The sequence below is a fragment of the Megalops cyprinoides genome, chromosome 3 (assembly GCF_013368585.1).
Source record: "Megalops cyprinoides isolate fMegCyp1 chromosome 3, fMegCyp1.pri, whole genome shotgun sequence".
Taxonomy (NCBI): domain Eukaryota; kingdom Metazoa; phylum Chordata; class Actinopteri; order Elopiformes; family Megalopidae; genus Megalops; species Megalops cyprinoides.
Window position 1 is genome coordinate 53,570,469 of NC_050585.1, and position 20,308 is coordinate 53,590,776.

The 20,308-nt window shown below is 46.6% G+C and overlaps 1 protein-coding gene and 1 non-coding gene across 3 annotated transcripts; one reads left to right on the forward strand and one right to left on the reverse strand.

The window, feature by feature from the left end:
• Window positions 1-7,677: 7,677 nt before the first annotated feature.
• LOC118774044 (RNA-binding protein 14-like) lies at window positions 7,678-12,877 on the reverse strand. 2 transcript variants are annotated; one of them, XM_036523154.1, is made up of 4 exons: window positions 12,849-12,877; window positions 10,416-10,785; window positions 8,251-9,142; window positions 7,678-7,915 (listed from the first exon to the last, which is right to left on the reverse strand). In XM_036523154.1, the coding sequence occupies exons 2-4, from the start codon at window positions 10,762-10,764 to the stop codon at window positions 7,759-7,761; spliced, it is 1,398 nt and encodes a 465-aa protein (XP_036379047.1). In that variant the 5' UTR covers window positions 10,765-10,785; window positions 12,849-12,877; the 3' UTR covers window positions 7,678-7,758. The 2 variants fall into 2 exon arrangements, with proteins under 2 accessions (XP_036379047.1, XP_036379046.1); XM_036523153.1 differs by having other exon boundaries at window positions 8,251-9,163.
• Window positions 12,878-17,141: 4,264 nt separating this feature from the next.
• trnam-cau lies at window positions 17,142-17,214 on the forward strand. The gene has a single exon. It is a non-coding gene; the product is annotated as a tRNA-Met (tRNA).
• Window positions 17,215-20,308: the final 3,094 nt, after the last annotated feature.

A 20,308-nucleotide genomic window follows, 5' to 3' on the forward strand; every position in this document is an offset into this window, starting at 1 on the left:
ACGAGTTAGGCCTACATAAGAACATAAAAACATATGATGACGAGAACAGGCCATTCCGCCCAACTAAGCTCGCCATTTCTTAATTAAAGAGTATCCAAAATCCATCAAGTCTAGACTTGAACACAGCAAGGGTCTCTGCCTCAACTACATGACCTGGTAACCTACTCCATGTATTGATAACTCTTTGTGAAAATGTCCCCTTGTTCTATAGACTCAACTCACCCTAAAAATGTATTATAGTTAACCTTATTGAGTCCTTTTGTAAATTTAAAAACCTCTATTAGATCACCCCTAAGCCTCCTCTCGCTACTGTAAGTCTAAATAGGTTAAGAGACTTAAGACTTTCCTTGTAGCTTTTATATTTCATGTCAGGATCTAATTTAGTTGCCCTTCTTTGAACTTTTTTCAAGAGCCTCAATATCTTTCTTATAGTGCGGTGGCCAGAACTGCACACAATATTCCAGGTGAGGTCTGACTAAAGCATTGTACGATTTCAATATAACCTCTTCAGATTTATAATCAATACTTTTGGCTATATATCCCAGCATCCTGTTGGCCTTTTTCACTGCTACAACACACTGCCTAGATCCTATTAAGCTTGGGTCAACTATTACTCCCAAGTCTTTTTCAAATTGAGCACATTCTAGTCCCCCTGTGAAGTTAAAGCAGGATGCATTGTTCTATCTACTGTTCTGTGAACAGAACACCCAAAATCTATCTCAGTCCATCAATATTGAAGTGTTTTCAGTTCCTAACCATTAAAAAAATATGTTATTAAAAGTCGCTTGAAAAACAATGGCATTGTGCTTTTTTACATGCGCAGGGTGACACAGGCTCCCTTTGGCTTAGTGCCTGGCGAGGAGTCCTGTAATGCAGTTACCCTGAAAAGCCACTAGGTGGCTTGTAACGAACAGGTTTGTGAAGCTCTACCCCTACGAACATCCCATGCAAAAATGAGCTCTTCAAAGCTGCTGTACTACCGCATATGTATGTGCATCATAATAACTGAGGAAAAATGACCAAAAACGTGAAAAGAAACTAACCAACGTGGGGCCTGTGACCAAATTAACAAGTGGGGCCTTTGACTAAAAAACCTTTGTTTTTTAATTTTGTTTTTATCTTTTATATTCATTACTTGGGCCAATCGGACGAGGCCATAGAGGTACCCTGAATAAACAGCACACTTGGACATTCCAGAGCTGACGCTATGAATCCATGACTTTCGCTGCTCTGCCTTTGGTCAGTTTCACCCAGTTGTAAGATCAGAAACCAAAACAAGGAAGTTTAGGTGGTGCTACAGTTTGATGAGAGAATGTTTGACACCAGGCAATGAAAGACCCTATGTGCAGCAGTTTGTGTGTGTGTGTGTTGAGCCTCAGCAGATCCCCCCCACACGAACCTGCTCTGTCATACCCAGCTTTTCACTCACTCACTCACACACACAAAACACACACACACACACACACACACACACACACACACACACACACACACACACACACACACACACACACACACACACACAAAGGTCAAACGTTTTTCACCAAGAGAGGCCAGGATTTTTCAAACTGCATTTTTGTATTCCATATGAGTAAAAAAGAGAATTTCTGAAACTAAACATTAGTGTTTATTCAGTAAAAATGTCTTCTGCAGAGCACTTACCTGTGGTTCAGTCGGGGGGGGGGGGGGGGGGGTGCAGTGGTGATGGAGGAGGGTGGCTGGAGAGTCTTAGCTCCTAAACAGTTTGGGTCAGTTACATGTACAAACTATGAACTTAAAAACATGAAACTATGATTAATTTTGCTCCTTACCTCTGTGTCAATGATATGCTTGCTGGGGCTGGGGGTGGACTCCTGGGAGCGGTCCGGGGGGGTCAGTAGGTGGTCACCTGTGTGTGTCTTCGGATAAGAGGAAATGGCCAAGTCCATCGGGACCGTCAGGTGAGGTGTATGTGTGCCCAGGGGGTGGGGAGGAGGGAGGCCAGAGGAGCTGTGTGTGTGTGTGTAGGGGAAGGCCAGGTAATGCCTGCATATGTGGGGTGGGCCTGGTAAATCGAGTGCGTGAGTCCTCAGGAATCAAAGCAGATGACAAGGACAGAGAACAGAATACTCATCGGCAATCAGGTCGGAGAACAGGACTCACCTGAGAGCATAAAGCATAAAGGTGTGTGCTCTGCAGACAGTGGGGTGCTGACACGTTTAGGCACATCTCTCAGAACACAGTGCAGCACACAGCAACAGGGCTGGAAGCCAAACGAGCTCAGTTTAGAGACAGCATATCTAGCGGTACGTACCTGTTCAGAGGGTTAAGGTGAAAGCATGTGTGTGTGCGTGTGTGTGTGTGTGTGTGTGTGTGAAAGCACGTGTGTGTGTGTGTGTGTGTGTGTGAGAGTGTGAGTGCGAGTGCTGTTTTCCCTGCCATTGCCTTGGTGGCTTCTTCTCAGAGGGACTAACAGCATCGGGATTGGAGAGTGTGCACGCACACACACACACACACACGCACACACACATGCACACACACACACACACGCACACGCACGCACACACATGCACACACTTTTCTGTTTCTATAGCTTACCACATGCTGCAGATGTCATCACACAGCGAGAAGAAGCCTCTCTTTCTGGTGACTTTTAATGCGACTCTTTGTCGCAGCACAGACCCCTCCCACCCCTCCCATGGACTGTTCGCCCCCCTGCCGTATGGCAGAAGGTACCGGAGCATCCGTACTGTCACTGCCAGACACTGCAACAGCTTTTTCCCTCAGGCAGTCAGGCTCCTCAACTCCTCGCTGCCCCCTCCTCCCCTCCTGCGCCTGCACAGGAACAGACCCACACCCCCGGAGCACAGCATGCCCCTGCCCACTCCCCTGGACCGAGCACACAGCCACTTTAAAAAGTGTATTCTGTGTACATATTTACTTGCACTCTCTGCCTACCACCTTAAAAATCTGACGTCATGTTACTCTTGTATATTTATTTATTGTCTTGTGCATTTATTCAGTTGTATTGGATATAGCACCATGGGTCCCAGGGAAACGTTATTTCAACCCTACTGATACTGCGTATGGATGGGCTGACAATAAAATCTCTCTGACTCTGACTCTGGTGCAAAGCATTGCCCCAGTTCTACAGGACATCGAGTGAAACCACATTGAATGCTGACAGCTAATAGGCCAGTCCCTGCTTCACACCATTACAGCTCACGAGCTAATGTGCAACTGTTCCTTGTGCGTGTTTGTCATCTTGAACAGGGAAGGGTCAGGTGGGGAACCCCCACCACTGCAGTTAGCAAGACTGAGAAATACACCACTAACAGCTACAAACCCAACTAAGCTGTAACTTCCTGGTAGGCAGCTGTTAAAACCAAATCCTGCAGCAAGACTTATGCATGAACACCAATGGCTTGTTTAACGGGAAGAGGGCGGAGATCACACCCTTCAGGGACAGACAAATGACGTTTCTCCTCTGTGCAACCTTGGCTCGGACAAAGTCCTGCGCTGCTGTTTCAGCCTGCTGTCCCCCTCTGCCTGTGAGCAGCACAGACCCGCACTGTCTCCCTCTGTCTGTGAGCAACAGACCTGCAGACCCACACTGCTGTCTCCCTCTGCCTGTGAGCAACAGACCTGCAGACCCACACTGCTGTCTCCCTCTGTCTGTGAGCAACACAGACCTGCAGACCCACACTGCTGTCTCCCTCTGCCTGTGAGCAACAGACCCACACTGCTGTCTCCCTCTGCCTGTGAGCAACAGACCCACACTGCTGTCTCCCTCTGTCTGTGAGCAGCACAGACCCGCACTGCTCTCTCCCTCTGTCTGTGAGCAGCAGACCTGCAGACCTGTGCCGCTGTTTCATTTACTTTCCGCCAAACTCGTTCCACACTGCGATCCACTCAGGCACTGCAACCTTCCTGGCAAAGACTTTGCATAAATCATCATTCTGACCGATACTGTCCAGCTGCTTCTCCGTTTCAGAATCAGACACAACAGCTAGCAGACCTTTCTGCCTCCCCCATGCAGAACAGCCTCGGGTTCACAGCTCCTCCGCTACTCTTTGCTGTATGCCAGCCAAGATTGCTGCTGTTGTTCACTCACTCCAAATAAAATAATGGTGGTGATGCATTCTGGTTTGTAGTTTCCCAGTCATAATCTGTACTTCCACCCGAAGTCCAGGGGTCGCTCCTGTGGCTCTCGGGGTACAGAGGCTGAACTGGGTGGTTGAAGCTCATGCTTTTAGCCTCAAACTAGTGAATGGAGGTGGAACAGTCTGAAACTGCCTGAGCTCAAGGATTCATTCAGGATAAGCCACAGGAGACTGCATTCTTTCAGTGGATCCTGATAAACATCACAACTGATCAGAAACATATATGCATACATCTGTCCCGACACGTACGTATAACACAGACATGAAGAAAATTCTGTCTCCGCTCATAGCACTGATCAGAACATTCTTTATTTGGAGTACATACAAAACATTAGAAGTAAAAGGAATTAAAATAAAAAAGCCTTTATAAAATTTGCAGTGAAATCATGTTGAAAATAAAAAAAAACAGCCACAAACTGGCCATTCAGTCCAGAGCGCAGGAACTTCAGACAGCTGCACAATCAGAGGAGGAGAGCAGGACAGGACAGGCCGGGTGAGGTGTGTGTGTGTGGGGGGGAGGTGTCGGGTGAGGTGTGTGTGTGTGGCGGGGGTGTCGGGTGAGGTGTGTGGGGGGCAGATGAGTTGTGTGTGTATAGGGGAAGGCCAGGTAATGTCTGCATATGTAGGGTGGGCCTGGTAAATCCAAGTGTGCGCATGTGTGGGGGCGGGGGGCAGGTGTGCGCGGGGGGGGGCGGGGGGCAGCGGACACGCATGTGCGTGTATGTGTGCGTGCTTCTTTTTCTCACTCCTGACAGCACTCGGGATGCTGTGCATTGTGTGTGTTAGGACCTGCAGATGACCCAGCCTCCCCTTTGGTCAGCCAGGCTGTGAGCACAGCCACTTACAGGGACTCCTCTACTTCCAAAGGGCTGAGCTCCTCAACTGCTCTGTGCACGAGGAAATCAATAAGGAGCCCATTTATCCACTGTTTTACACAGTGAAGGACACAACGCTAATGTGCGTCACCTAAACAGCGCCCACCTTCATGTACTACAAGCATATGAGCTAGCCAATTACCTCATCATTATGGAAATCAACCTTGTTTCTTATACCTCTTTTCCACTGCAGAGCTGGAACCAAGATGGCTCATTATACCCCTTTCCCACTGTAGAGCTGGAACTAGGATGGCTCACTATACCCCTTTCCCACTGTAGAGCTGGAACTAGGATGGCTCACTATACCCCTTTCCCACTGTAGAGCTGGAACTAGGATGGCTCACTATACCCCTTTCCCACTGTTGAGCTGGAACTAGGATGGCTCACTATACCCGATTACATTCATGTGGTTTATAGTCACATTTAACGTCTTGTTTTCACCTCTTATTTCGTCTAATTTTTCACAGCTTGAGCTCTTAAGCGTTTGCCCATGCGGGACACTTCCTGTCCTGACGTGCGAACTGGGGATGTTTGTAGGTACAGGTCTCGCATCTAGACTTCTTGATGTTTATCATTTGAATGCTATTCACAGGATAACCTGATTGTTTTTTTTTTCTCCACAATTATCGAGTATGCCAAGTTCAATAAGGATCACCCATTCTCTACCGATTCCTTTAGAAACCTCTCCATCTCATCTACATCTCACATGTGGTGCTGAAGCGGAGCCTTTATGCAGCTCACCTGAACACACTACTGCACATGTTTAGCTGCTCTGGCCCTGTTTTAGCCAATCAGACACTGCCAGGCCAGGAAGGAGCAATGGCAGCCAGGCGTTCTCCATGTTTTTACCCACTGACCACTCGCTAGCCTCATGACAACCGCTGGCCTTCACAGAAACTGTTTCAACACACAACTGCTGAAACTCTAGCCAGCAGTGACCCAGACAACTGTGTACACATTGTGGTTAACTTTTTAGCTAGCTAGCTGTAAAAAAGTAAAGCTAAGTTTGAGCTAGCTGGGTGGCTGTGTTGGTGCCAGGTGCAAACTAAGCAGCGATACACTACAGGGCCTGGTCAGCTACGCGGGGGACTGTGCTTAGCTAACTCTCTGCTGTAACACTGCATATTATTGTGCAGGTAAGTAGTTTAAGCAGTTCTATTATTACAACCATTACACTTTTTGTGTTGCAATGCTACATGAATATTATGAAAAGTCCTCTCACATGCAGGAGAAAAATTAATAAAAGCATTTACAGTTTTTCTTGAAAATCTGTTACACCTAAAAACAGGTTCGCACAGTAAAAATTGTATTCTGTGACTCACTCTTTTTGAGTAACTATTTATTTTACAAAGAAGTGCACAAGGTGCACACATTAGCCAAATTAATGAATCAGCAACCAGCTATGATGGGTGGACTAAAATTAGCGTGGTCCTCCACTGTGCGGAAAAGAACAGGTTCATTGGCATTTTAAAGGAAAGCTTTCTAATTCACTGTAGCTCCCCAGTCACTGACATGACCCTGCCACCAACATGCATTACTCAACCATTCACAAACAGAGGAATACCTGCAGTCCCACTGATTGGCCAGGAGTGGCATGTTCACTGAAGACAAATAATTATGAGCTTATGATTCCTTAATACAAAGGATTCTGAGTTGATACAGACCAATGCTTTTAGACCAGCTAGGAAAACATGTCAAACATTTTAAAAATCAGCAAAAAATGAAACCAGCAGGATGTCAAACCTCTACAGCAGCACTGTAGCCAAACACCACGGCTCTGCAAAGGCTGCAGTTGGCTGTCTGAGTCCCTTTTTCAAAAACAGACAAAATAAAACATGAATGTCCATCTATCAAAAATGGAAAGTCCCTACAAACTGCTGAAAAACGCTACACCCCCGCTCCCTTTAAACAAACTCAGACAGGTACGGTGTGCTAGGTGGCCGTTTAGTCCACACGCTGCCAAGGCGAACGTCTCTGCACACACCTAGCAGAGGTAGATACAGGGCGAGCCGGAGGGAGAGAAGCCAGGTTCTTCCAGCGTTCCGGAGTTTGCCTGTGTGTTCCGCCGTGTCCCCGAGCGGGACAGAGGGAAGGACGCCTTCCTGCGCCCCCTGCCCTGTCCTTTCCCCACCGAAAGCCCAGATGCCACACCCCTCGCACCCGCACACGAGCCCACACCTCCCTGCTTGTTAGGTCTTCTCTCAGGAACCGAGCGACTGCTCTCACAAAGGGGGCGGAGCTTCCTCTTCGCTGCTGTAAGATCCTATCCGCTGCTCTGCAAGGGACAGCACTGACCCCCCCCCCACCCAGTGCTAACCACACCCCCTTCCCAGCCATCACAGCTAAATGCAGAGTCCCAGAATATACTGAAATCTGGCTGTACCAAAGATCCAAAGTATTAAGACGACTATGGCTTTGTACTGAGGCTCTTGCCACTGCGACACCCCCCAACCCCCTCCCACTCCCCCACAACCACCATGTCCACTCCCTGCGTGACATCTTCCTCCTGTAGGAGACAGTTCTGACTGTGCTCAGCAAGTTGTCTCAGGACCCAGGTTGGAGGACTGCAGCCTGTTAACAACAGACAACACCCCAACATCCCCCGCCTCCCCCCCCCACCCCCACAACCCCCACAGCCCCCGTGGAGGGACAGACAGCGCTGACGGAGGGGTGCTCTGAAGTGTGGCAGAGGCGGGCGGGGTCAGGGCAGCAAAGGAGGGAGGGGGGCAGAGCTCCGGGTACTATGGCGGCAGGGGTGGCTCGTAGCCGGGCGGAGCCTCGGCTGATTGGGCGGGCACCGCCGGCATCGGGGGGGCGGTGGGATAGGCGTATTGGTATTGCTGGTACTGCTGGTACTGTTGGTACTGCTGGTACTGCTGGTAATAATCCGCATAGTACCTGGTGTGGAAGAGAAACACAAAACAGTTATTATGAATGTCTATAAATACATTCCTCTGCTGCTATAGAACTGTGCTTTCAGTGTTGAAAGCCATCCCCACCCCTCGATTCAGAATGTCTGCAGATCTGTGCAGCACATCACTACTTATCATCACTATACAGAGTGACATGCAATGTAGGAATGGACAGAATATTCGAAAACCAAATTAACAAGATATGCAATCCTAACCTAAAGACACCAAGTGTGCGCTTAGACCGGGGTACTGGCTGAAATCAGGTATAGGATTATTAATGGCTCCTGGTGGGAGTGGCCTATCAGGGGGGAGGGGCCTCACCTGGCGACGGGGTCCTCCTCGGGCGCGGCGGCGGCGGCAGCGGATTCGTCGGCGCGGGCGGGCGGGGTCGGGAGCAGGGCTCTGCGTTTGGGCCGCTGCAGGAGGAGGGGCTGAGGAACGGGGTCTGGCAGCAGGGGGGCGGAGCGGCGCAGCGGGCTCCGGTCCCTGTCCCCGGACTTGGTGACGGCCTTCTGCTCGGCCAGGACACGCTGGCCCTGCGCGAAATACTGCGCCCGTGCCGCCTCAAAGATGGCCTGCGCCGTGGGGTCGGTCCCGCCCAGCGAGCCGTAGGCGGGGCTGGCGGACGCCTGCCCCACGGGGGAGCTCAGGTACACGGGGCTGGCCACGGCGGGAGCGTACACCTGCGTGTTGTAGACGGGCGCGGTGAGCGAGCTGTAGACCTGCGTGGCTCCGGAGGTGAGCGCCTGGTCGGCCACGCTGCCGTACAGCTGGTTGGCCACCGAGCCGTACACCTGGCTGGCCAGCGCGCCGTACACGGCCGGGCTGACGGGAGAGCCGTCGGCGCCGTTGGCTGAGGTCAGGCCGGTCAGCGCGGCGTAGGTGGGGTCGAAGGTGGACGTGTTGTAGACAGAGTTGTGGACGCTCTGCTGCACCTGCAGCGGGAGTCCCGCGGCGGCCGCGGCGGCAGCGGCCAGCACGGCAGCCTGGCTCTGGTACTGCTCCAGCGTGGGCTTGCCCCGCGGGCACTCCCCGGCATGGTGCCCCTGCTTCCCGCAGCTGGTGCAGGATGTCTTGCTGGAGGAGGACTGCTTGCTGGGCTGCACCTTGGACAGCTCCACGGACAGCGGCCGGCCCTTGAAGGAGGTGCCGTGGAGAGCCTCGATGGCCTGCAGGGCGTCCTCCTTGTTCTCCATGTGCACGAAGGCGTATCCTGCAGCGGAGGAGAGCCTGGCTGTCATTGAGCACAGGAAAACCCGGTTAGAACCCAGAGACACGTCATCGTCATCATCATCATCATCATCATCATCATCATCATCATCATCACCATCACCATCACCACCACCATCATCACCACCATCGTCACTGTCACCACCATCAGCCCACTGCAGAACAAACACATCCAGCAACTCAAGCATGGGACACTAATGAAGGGAATGCTTCCTTTGGTTTTAAACTGCAACTGCAGGCAGAAAGAATTCACAAAAGGAGCAACATCCCAGTGAGGAAAAACTAAGTCTGACCTCTTGGAAGCCCAGTTATGAGCTTAATCAACATTTAATCTTTCTTTTTAATGCTGAACTCCTCCTTTAAAATTACTCTCCGCATATTTTGTTACTCTGCACAATGAGCACAATCGCATTGCAACTTTCATCGACCTCGACCTTCTCGTGGACCAGAGCAAGTGTAACTTTAGTCCTATTGGATGCAGCGAGCAAGTGTTCCCATGGCAACTTCTACTGCTGAACGGGACACTGAGGCAACGAGGAAAAGTACACAAACAGAGGACGCTTCCGAATTACTGCACTGTCTGCAGAACTGTGCACTGGAGACACACGTACGCTCCCAGGCTGAACACACGGCACAGGGCGGCGGCGTTTACACCACACAGCTCTGTCCGTAAGGCAGGGCACGGCAGGGGCTTGTCCGAAGCACCAAAAATACAGACTGCTTCTGTGCCGCAGCAAATATAACACTGCAGCTACACACAGTAAACTGGGTTTATTCATACTCATCTCAATGAGGAACGTGCTGGTCACCAGGCCTGTGCAAAGCAGGTCTATCGAGGCAAGGCTCAAAAATGGCCGATAAGCAAGGCTAAATATCCGGCAAAGAAATGCGCTCCTGTTATGAGCTTTCGTCTGCAGCTTAAGGACACGGCTTCCAATGGTAACGGTTAGCCTGTACCCCCTGCACTAAGGGAGACGGGAAACATCACACCAAGCAAAATAATAACCTGAAAACAGGCATTATTTTCTGAAGTGATGATTTTTAAATTGCTGTGTCCATGGATGGGCCCTGATCAACTACAGTCAGCAAAACTGGAGTTGGACAGCTGAGAATGGGGTATAATCAGCCTGCTTCCAGCTCTGCAGTGTGCGTTTCTGCATGTCTGAGGTTAGCCTCTGGTTCTCCTAACATCTACTTCATCCCTGTTTGACCACCCGTGTTCTGCCAGTAAGAGAAGCAGACCCCCCCTCCCTCACCTTTGACCTTGTCGCACTCCAGCACCTTGCCGAAGGTCTGGAACAGCTCCTGCAGGTCCTCGGCGGTGCACATGGCGCTCAGGTTTCCCACGAACACCTTGGTGGAGTGCAGCGGCCGCCCGCGCGACTCCTCCACCACCAGGTTGCGGCCGCGGAACTCGCGGCCGTTCAGCTCCTTGATGGCGCGCTGGGCGGCGCCCTCACCCTGCAGGTGCACGAAGGCGAACTGCCTCAGCACGCTGCAGCTCACCACCTGCCCGTACGGCTCGAACACGGCCGACAGCTCCTCCTGAGAGGTGTCCTGCGCCAGGTTCCCCACGAAGAGCTTCACCGTGTGGCTCTTATCCATCCTGCCTGGATCAGGGAACACCTGCAGGGAGGAGGGGGAGAAGCGATCAGAGAGGTCCCAAAAACACGTCCTTTCCCCCACAGGCCCTTCAACTACAGCAAACCCTGATCAGGTTTCACCTCATGAGAAGACACACGGGGGTCTCCCTGCGGAATGGAACAATGGCACTGCACCACAATAGCAGCTTTCCAAGGTGATGCTCCCCTGACCACGCCTGCAACGCTTTCAGCTAAAATGTGACAGATGAAAGAGCCAGATGGGGCCTGCTACAGACCACTTCCCTCTTCCAGGATGCTACAGAGGTGTTCTTAGTTTCCCAATGCCATCCATGCATCGTTTGTCTAATGACAATCATCACGCCCTGCACAACTAACAGGATTTCTCAGATATTTCGCGATGCAAAATAGCAAAGCCTGGCTGTGATTTGTGGACTCATCAGTAACAGATTTTTATAACTTGGTTGCTGCAGCTTCTTAACCACAATGCAAAACTTTAGACATTTATTTTACACTAAAATCATTTGGCGATGAGAAATTCACACTTATCCTGATCTGCTAACAATCTGGACGAGTGTTCTGACATGCAGTGATAACAGTACTTTTTTTTTTTTACTTTCTGCATGTAGTTGAGTATAGCTGTGACTTTTTTTCTGAAATTGTGTATGTTCCGTACACAAGGGGTTAGGGGCTCAAGATACTCTGCACCCTCCCAAAATGTTGGAGCACCACTGCAAGAACCCCCCCCCCCCAAAACAGTCACGCATATTGCAATCCCTGTCTAACTCCTCAAGGAGTTCTGCAGCCGGGGAACGAGCTGTGTCTCCACCTTGGATAATCCACACACACCAGTCCTAGGTTCCATGCAGAAATATGACTTCAGGTTGCATGAGACCAATTCTTCAAGCAATTGTGACAAACATGATTGGAAAATTTTAAGAGCCAATGCAAGGCTAAAATCAGTTCTGTACAGGTGCCAATCAATACAAACACCGATTCTCGATTCCCCAACACATCAGATAAATCCCACAGGCCTAAGCTCGTGTTTTGATGAATCGATGTCGCCAGACTGATACAAGTCTTTAATAAATGAACATGATGGAAAATGACCACTCGGGGGGTGCGGGTCTCCTTTTTCCGACACTTTGGCGGAGATGATAAAAAAACTCAGTGCAGTAAAGTGATCTCTTGATTTGGTCCACTTTTACGAGTTGTGCTTCAATCACAGAACTAAAAAAGAAAACAAAGTCTCACTGCATCCTTGCACTTCCAAAATCTGGTTATACGAGCTTTTGTATAAAATATCTATACATCGTGAGGTAGCTGCATGTGCTATGGATGTGATATGGACGTTTTACATTAAAATAAAGGCCAGGCTGGTGGCACTTGGCTTCTTACTCGTATGTGGGTCGCTTAACGATAATAACTAGCTGATTATTTTAAACAACTAGCTGGTTAGCTATCGCTACGTGTCCACAGATGACCAGCAGTGGTTCCGCCGCTAGCAGGCTAACGCTAGCCATCCAGACAGCCAAATCGGGGGTCTCAACTCCGAACTAAACCTCGGTCGCCATAAGAGAAACAAATTGACACCGATTAATTAAAACACTGCTGCTTGGCCTTTTGGCGAAATGTAGTCAATAAAATTTCGGTGGCATGTAGCTTAGCCAGTTTGCTCGTCAACTTCCTATGCTAGCTAGTTAGCGAGCTAGCTACCTCCCGTCCACGACAGTCGCCAACTCGGTAATTTAACCATATAACCACTGTAAAAACCAACTAACTAGCTTTTACGAACGTAAAAGTACGGCGTACGCGGTGATGTTACCGCACGGTCCGAGCGCTATCTTCAGTTTGTCTAAAAACACACCGAGATCGAAACGTGGTCGCGATGCGGCTTGGCCTCACAGTACCGCCTATCGCGACTAGCTAGCCAGTTAGCTATCTTAAAATACGAGACAGCTGCATTTACACACAGTGTGAATGTTCATCCTGCGGTAATATAGTAATAGCCAGCAGACATACATTACGTGTGACGGCATTAACATGAAATAAAATATCAGGAAGGAAAGCGCGACTCTTCCATCTTACCTATGCGGTGCCGTATTTCAAAATGGTCGCAAACTTCCCTTGTCCTGACCAGGGTTGGTCATTTCCGGTTTATTTAGTTTTCTATTGGTTGGCCGCGGTGACGATGCGGAAGTGTCCTGACGTCACGGACACGGCCAATGCTTCAGAAACGCGAACAGCAGCGGTGTTAGGCGCTACACATGCAGGAAGCATTCAAAATGAAGGAAGAAAGAGGTTAAATCACCCACAAGACTGGAAGGGAAAATGGAGCATCTCTTCAGATAATCCTTTAAGTGTACCAAAGTTATGTAAGATGTTTGAATGCACCTCTGCATGGATCGTAGCTTCCGCAGTGCTTAAGAACAAACTCCACACAGTCCAAAACAAAATCCCAGACTGAAGGAATGATTGTTGCCAGTCACCACAGAGTGCTGACGTTCTCACCAGCTACATCAGCAGTGCTTCCAGAAGGCAACAACTCAGAAAAGCTTCAGATGTTCAAGAAACATCTGAAGACACAGCTCTTCTGCTCTCACCTGAGCCCCTGAAACACTACCCCTTCTCGTCACTTCTCGCCTCAAAACTGTCCTACTGAAACTATATACACACAAAAGGTTATTGGTATGGTAGACCATATGGTCTTATGGTTTAACACAATCATTAGCTTTACCTGTAGTTTGTACCTTGCCTGGCCAGCCTTTGAAACCTGGTCATGCAGCGCTTCTAATATTGTTGACTCTATATGGTTTTTCACTTGTGTTGTATTGTACCTCACTTGTAAGTGTACGTGTATAAAAGTGTATGCCAAATGAATAAATGTAAATAAATCAAGTCTTTGTCACACACATGAAATCACACATAAATAAATGTAAATATATTTCAGTTTAACAACTATTAAAGCAGAGACAGTTTATTTAAACATAGCCTGGTTACTGAATATGTAAATCACATTTTCAACTCAAACTGATATGTATGATGGTAAAAAGGATAGTGTCATGTTTTTCGTTTAAGTAACACACTGGATCACCTGAGTTACTGATGGCCTGTTAATGATGTAGCTTATGTGCAGTGATGCTTGAAAGTTTGTGAAACCCATGTGCAATTTTAGAAATTGAGAGGTTTTACCATGAAATCCTTATTTAATCAGATTAGGTCTTTTCTTTTCTGAAATAAAGGGTCTATAATTACTGATTTCTGATGTTTTTAGAGGACATTGTGCATGTAATAATAAAAATAGAGAAATATAATTATTGTATGTGCAAAAATAAGTGAACCTCTTGTAGCAATATTTACATCAAGTAGGTAAGTAGAGTCAGGTGGGTAAAAAAGTGGGTACCAAGTTAACTGACCAGATCTGTAGGAAGGAGTTTGGGTGGCACTCTTATAAATACAGTTAAGAAACCTGATCAGTTTGGGGTTGGCCATACAGGTGAATGTAGAGCACATCATGCTGAGATCTAAGGAGACCTCAGACCTCAGGAAGAGAGTAGTGAGTACGTATCAGTCTGGGGAAAGTTATAAAATCATGCTGAAAAGACTTGGGCTCCATCAGTCCACTGTGAGACAAATAATATACAAATGGGCAGAATTCAGGACAACAGCAACCAACTCTAGAAGTGAACATCCCTCTAAAATAACACCAAGAGCCACAAAAATAATAAATCAAGGAAAAAGCAACCCAAGAATACCTATTTATATGCTGAATCTGATGTCATAGTGCATCCAACAACACTAAGAAGGTTGGATAGAACTTGCATTCATGTGAGGGTAGCCAGGAAGAAGCCTCTGCTATCTAGAAAAACCCTAATTGCCTGTCTTAAATTTGCCAGAAACCACCTGGAAAGAGCTGATGATTTCTGGGAGTCTGTTGTCTGGTTGGATGAGTCCATAATTGACCATTTTGGTCACAATGATAAATGCTTTGTTTAGTAAAAACCCAATTCTGCCCACTTCCAAGATAACCCTGTTCCCACAGTCAGGCATGGTAGTGTGTCTTGATCTGGGGCTGTTTTTCTTCCTCTGGGCCTGGAGGACTCCACACCATAAAGAGAACCATTAATTCAGAGGGATACCAGAGAATTCTTGAACAGAACATCAGACTATCAGTCTGAGAGCTAAGGCTGGGCTGAAAGTGAGTGTTCCAAAAGGACGATGATCCGAAGCATTCAAGCAAATCCACAAAAGCATGGCTCAGGGTAAAGATGTTTTATGGTTTGAATTGGCCAAGTCAAAGTCCTGACATAAATCCAATGGAGATGTTGTAACAAGACCTGAAATGGGGTGTACATGTCAGACAGGCCTCAAACTTCACTGACCTGGCTGAGTTCCGTCAGGAGGAGTGGGCGAGAATCTCTCAGAGAAGATGCCAGAGACTCATCACTGGCTATAGGAGACTTTTACTTCCAGTCATCACTGCTAAAGGAAGTGCCACAAGTTATCAACTGAAGGGTTTCTGCTGCCAAGGACATCTGTGTTTTTGTTAAATAAACCAGTGTTGTTAAATAATCAATGACAATATATCATATTTCTTGTGCGTGTCTTTTGTTTGGTATATGTTCATTAAGAATTGAGGTTTAGATACAGATAATTTTCTACAATAAATGAAAATAATGAACACCGCCTGTAGGGTTCACAGACTTTCAAGTATCACTGTTCCTGTTCGCGTTAGAGAGGCATAGTGATTGAGAAGTTAAGCGTTTGTACTGCATAAAATTAAATCAGTAAACCAAGTTCACATTAATACTACAAATGTCACTGAGTACTTCCATTAGGTGATTCCAAAGTGATCACCTCAGTAAAGCAACTTCACAGTTTTATTTTCTTTGATAAAGACCCCTGTTGTACATGTAACAGCCTTATAAAAACATCCAAAGCTCAACCTTTTTTTAGTAATAGACGCTAGTAGACGCTCACAGTGATTTCCAAAGTGCCAATGTAATATGCATCAACACGTAAATGCAATTCATTATCTCCATTATTGTCTTACGCAAATAACTCATCATATTTTCCGCAACAAGAAATGATAATTACACTTTATAATGCACCTTTCATACAACTGCAGCTCAAAGCACTTTCAAATACAAAGACAAATAAGAAATACAGACAGCTCAAAATAACTCAAGAAAATATATGTATGTAGTTAATGCAACTATTAAAACATGAAACATGATAAAATAATTAAAAGCTATTGAAAATGAAATAATGAATGAAAAATATTTTAAAATCCCATGGTTCTAATATTTAAAATGAAATTATAAAATAATGAAAGACAAAGTTGATCGTTAAAATCTCGTTGAGAAGCATCAAAAATTCTCAAAAATTTCTCAAAAGCACCTCAAATGACGATGCTCTTAGATATCTTCGTACATTAACGAGTGCTTCTGGGAAATTGTAAAAATCTAAGCACGTCGTAATCCTCCCTACCGCGGGACGGAGCAGCGGCAGGAATCACCGCACGCCACAGATTTACCGCTTTAATCCAGTCATGACCGCGGACACTACGTGTTTGAATCATGTTTGTACATAGTATGTCTCCGCAACACACCTTTGTCTAATCTTCCATTCGAATATTGTACTGCAGCATATGAATGCAAAATGATTTTCTTTTTTTAAGAAAGACAAGAACTATTGACACATTCAGTGGCCAACGCGCACCAGGTCAGCCTCTGGCTCCAGCATCCAGCGTTGCAGCAATACGCAATAGTTAAGGCTGTGCAGTCTTAACAGCCAGTCCGTTGATTAAATATTAAGCTACGTTAACACAAAGTTCATATCACGCCGATTCATCCGTTTACGAATATATGCGCGGTCCACTTTCCTTACATTACATTACACCTTCTTTAAAAAAATAGTAGCCTACATAACACGAATAACTACGTTATTATTAGCGTGTAGAATATGTCTGCTGTGTTATTTGATTTATTTTTATTTAATATTTGACGTGCTGCATGCTTCACGGTTCACGGTTCAATTGATTACTGCCCACTTTAAGCGGATAGCAACCGTCGAGACGCTCTTTATTTCCGTGAGCGCGTCCCCGCGTGAAGCGGGCTCCATCCAAAGCCTCTGAATCGATAAGTACAATGGGGCAACGGGTTAACGCGGTAACCACTATAACTGAAATCGGGAATTTTATGTGAGCCTCTGTCCCCGTGTTAAGCGCTAAAGCTATGCTACTGTAGGCAGTTACATGGGAAAGAGAGGGAATGTCTTTATATACGTTATTACCATGTAAATTTGTAATTGTTTTCCTTTTTATATGAAGCCCAAAAGCGCAACGCCGTCCTACAGCGGTTCGCGCTAAAGGTACGTCAAGCCTCGTTAGCGCAGTAGGTAGCGCGTCAGTCTCATAATCTGAAGGTCGTGAGTTCGATCCTCACACGGGGCAGTAAGCTTTTGTAGCTCCTAGTTCAGGCCCTGGTCCTCTCAACGCCTGAGCTACTGTAAATCCCTCTTTGCTTGTCTTCTACCTGATTCAAATGACCAGTTAGTTATTAAGCAGCTTCAGGAGTTCTTAACGAGTCGATCATTTGAATGAGCTTTGTTGGAGCAGGGAGAGATCTAAAACATGCAGGACAAGGGTTCCTCCTGGAGAGGTTTGAGAAACGCTGTTCTAGCCTGTGCAATTAAATCCCTGCAGCTAATCCAGAATCCAGCTGTAAAAATTGTCTGCTAGCTCCCTAAATGTAGTGAAGTTACTCCCGTCCTCACCACCCTTCACTGGCTTCCTGTTATTGCTCACATGAAGTTCAAAACCCTGGTGCTGGCATACAGGACGGTTAATGGGACAGCTCTCTCATACCTACAGTCGGTCTTCAAACCATATGTTCCACCGAGATTACTACATTCTGCAACCATCAGACAACTAACTGTCCCATCCCAATGGGGTTGCCCTTCTCAGACACAATGTCTGTCTGTACTGGTCCCTCAGTGGTGAAATGAACTCCCCACAGAGGTCAGGACAACTGAATTGCTGGCCATCTACTGACACAGAATGGAGACCCACCTCTTCAGACTGCATCTCAGTTCCACTTCAATCCCCACCCACTGACATCTGCTACTTGCTGTTTATTTCACGTGCCTTAGTGTAATGTGTTTTGGATTCTGTGATCTAGTGACTGTGGTGTATGGTAATATGTGTACTCACCTTCCCTTAGTTTCTTTGCTGTCTAGTTTCAGGTTGGCACAAGTTAACTTGTGGTAGGCCTACGGCTTGAATAGTCAAAGTCAAAGTTTTTTATTTGTCACATGCCAAGGTACAATGTACAGTGCAGTGAAATGATGGTCGGCAGACTGTGCAAAACTCACAACATAAAAAATATAATTTACTCACAAACACAGTTCACAATAGAAAAAATATAAAGAAAAAATATTTAAAAAAAATAACTTAAGGAAGATATAAAACAATGGAAAAACGTGTAAGACATAGAAAAATGTACAGAGCGAAGTTAGACTCCAGTCTGAGCTGCATTTAGTGTTCTGACGGCCTGGGGGAAGAAGCTCCTACGGAGCCTCTCAGTGTTGGCCTTGAGGTTGCGGAGGCGTCTGCCTGACCGCAGCCATTGAAAGAGTCCATGGTTTGATGGACCTGATGCCCTGTGCTGTCCCTCCCCCCCCAACACACATAATCGTTGCACATGGGACAATAACTGTTCTCTAGCCATCTGGTCAGGATTTGCACTATACAGTTATTGTTAGTACAGTATCATTGTTTTGCATATTGTACAACAATAACTGTTTTTCTACTGCACTTCATACTGTATAATAGCAATAACCTTACCCTTGTTTATTCTTGTTTCATAATTCATTTTATACTTTGTATATAATCATAGCACAAGCATGATAACTTACCAATGCATAATTGCACAAACTTCTTTCTATTTGTTGTATTTTATACCTCTTTATTTATTTTATTCAATTTATTCTTTTGTTGTTTTTGATGTGTGCCGGACGGTGCAGTTGTGACACTCAAATTTCCTTCGGGATTAATAAAGTATTTCTTATTCTTATTCTTATTCTTATTCTTATACGGTCCTGTGAAGAGCAGTTCCCATACCAGGCAGTGAGGCATCCTGCCAGAATGCTCTCGATGGCACCAGAGTAGAAGGTTTTTAAAATGTGTTATGCTCACACTCACTGGTCTGGGAGTGCTGTTAGCCTGGTCTGACACTGTTGCTCATTCAACTTCAATGGATACACTCCTGTTCTCTTGTGCCGGAGGTCGCTCTAGATAAGAACTTCTGCTAAATGAATGTAATGTAATGTGATTTGAAATCTCAGGACAGAAGAAGGACATGAATCAAATGAGAGAGAGTAACAAATGTACCCTCCCCAAACTCTGCCCCAATTTTACAAGAACCTACAGCGACGCGGTACAGCCCTTTAACATACACTCCTTTTCCAGTCGCAGTCACGTTGCGCCCCACCGCAACGCTTCCCTGCCTCACCCGCTCTCGCAGGTATTGAAGTTGTTACAGCTCTTGGCCGACAGGGGGAGACAGAGATACGCAGACAGATTACGGATCGAATCTGTGATATTGGTGTGTAGCGAGTAGTGTAAACTCATCTTTATTTGTCTTTATTTGATAATTACTCTGGGCCTTTCCTTTGATTGTTCTGAATGATTAACGAGTATCTCCGTTTATAATAGCCTCACCCATCAGCAGCCGATTCCCTTTTATTGCATCTAATGTGCATTACCTACTTTTGAAATCCTTTTGGCTTGGTCGAAGCAGTGTGTAACCGCTCTGTGATTTTAAAAATGGATATTGTAGACTGGATATTTGATATTTTAAAAGTTGCTGTCCTTTCATCCAAATGATCTCAGAAATATTCAGATTCTGATGATCAGATGTTCACTCAGAAAAGTGTCCGTGTCTGACTGAACCGCAAACTCGCGGTGTCCGTCTCCATGTCATCACGTCATACACACGTCATAACCATTTTCAGCACAGCCATGGCATACAAAGCCATGCCGAGCTGAGCCAATCCTATCCAGAGTCTAGATGAGCCGGACTGACAAGACCATTTTAGCCTTGCTGTGATAGCCTAAGTCATACAAATTTGAATAGTAGGCCTATGAGTGATCAGTACTATTGAACTATAGTGAGAAGGAAAACGTTTCATTCATAGAGTTCTCAGGCTCTCACTCAGCAAATTAAATGTTGGCTTGTTAGTTGGATAATATTCTCCACTTCCTTGAATGCATATATACGTACATGTTACTGGGGTACGCAAGCGGAACTGCGTGTGACTGCCACCCGATGGAGATTAGCGGTCCTTACCGAAATGTTGGCTGTAATCCTAAGGGTGAATATCGAGATCTTTTAAACTAGCCTACATTATCTGCTAAATACTGTACACATCCTGTCCCCGTACTGTCGCTGTACCTACTGTATGCACTTTTGTAAGTCGCTTTGGATAAAAGCGTCTGCTAAATAAATAAATGTAAATGTAAATGTAAATAGTCACCTTTATCCAGG

Excerpts from the sequence above, each read along its gene's own strand:
- LOC118774044 (XM_036523153.1), bottom strand. The coding sequence starts at position 10,764 with ATGGATAAGAGCCACACGGTGAAGCTCTTCGTGGGGAACCTGGCGCAG. Across the intron at positions 9,164-10,415 it reads GGAGTGCGACAAGGTCAAAG|CCAGGCTCTCCTCCGCTGCA; the intron begins GTGAGGGAGGGG and ends GCTCAATGACAG. Across the intron at positions 7,916-8,250 it reads GAGGAGGACCCCGTCGCCAG|GTACTATGCGGATTATTACC; the intron begins GTGAGGCCCCTC and ends CTTCCACACCAG.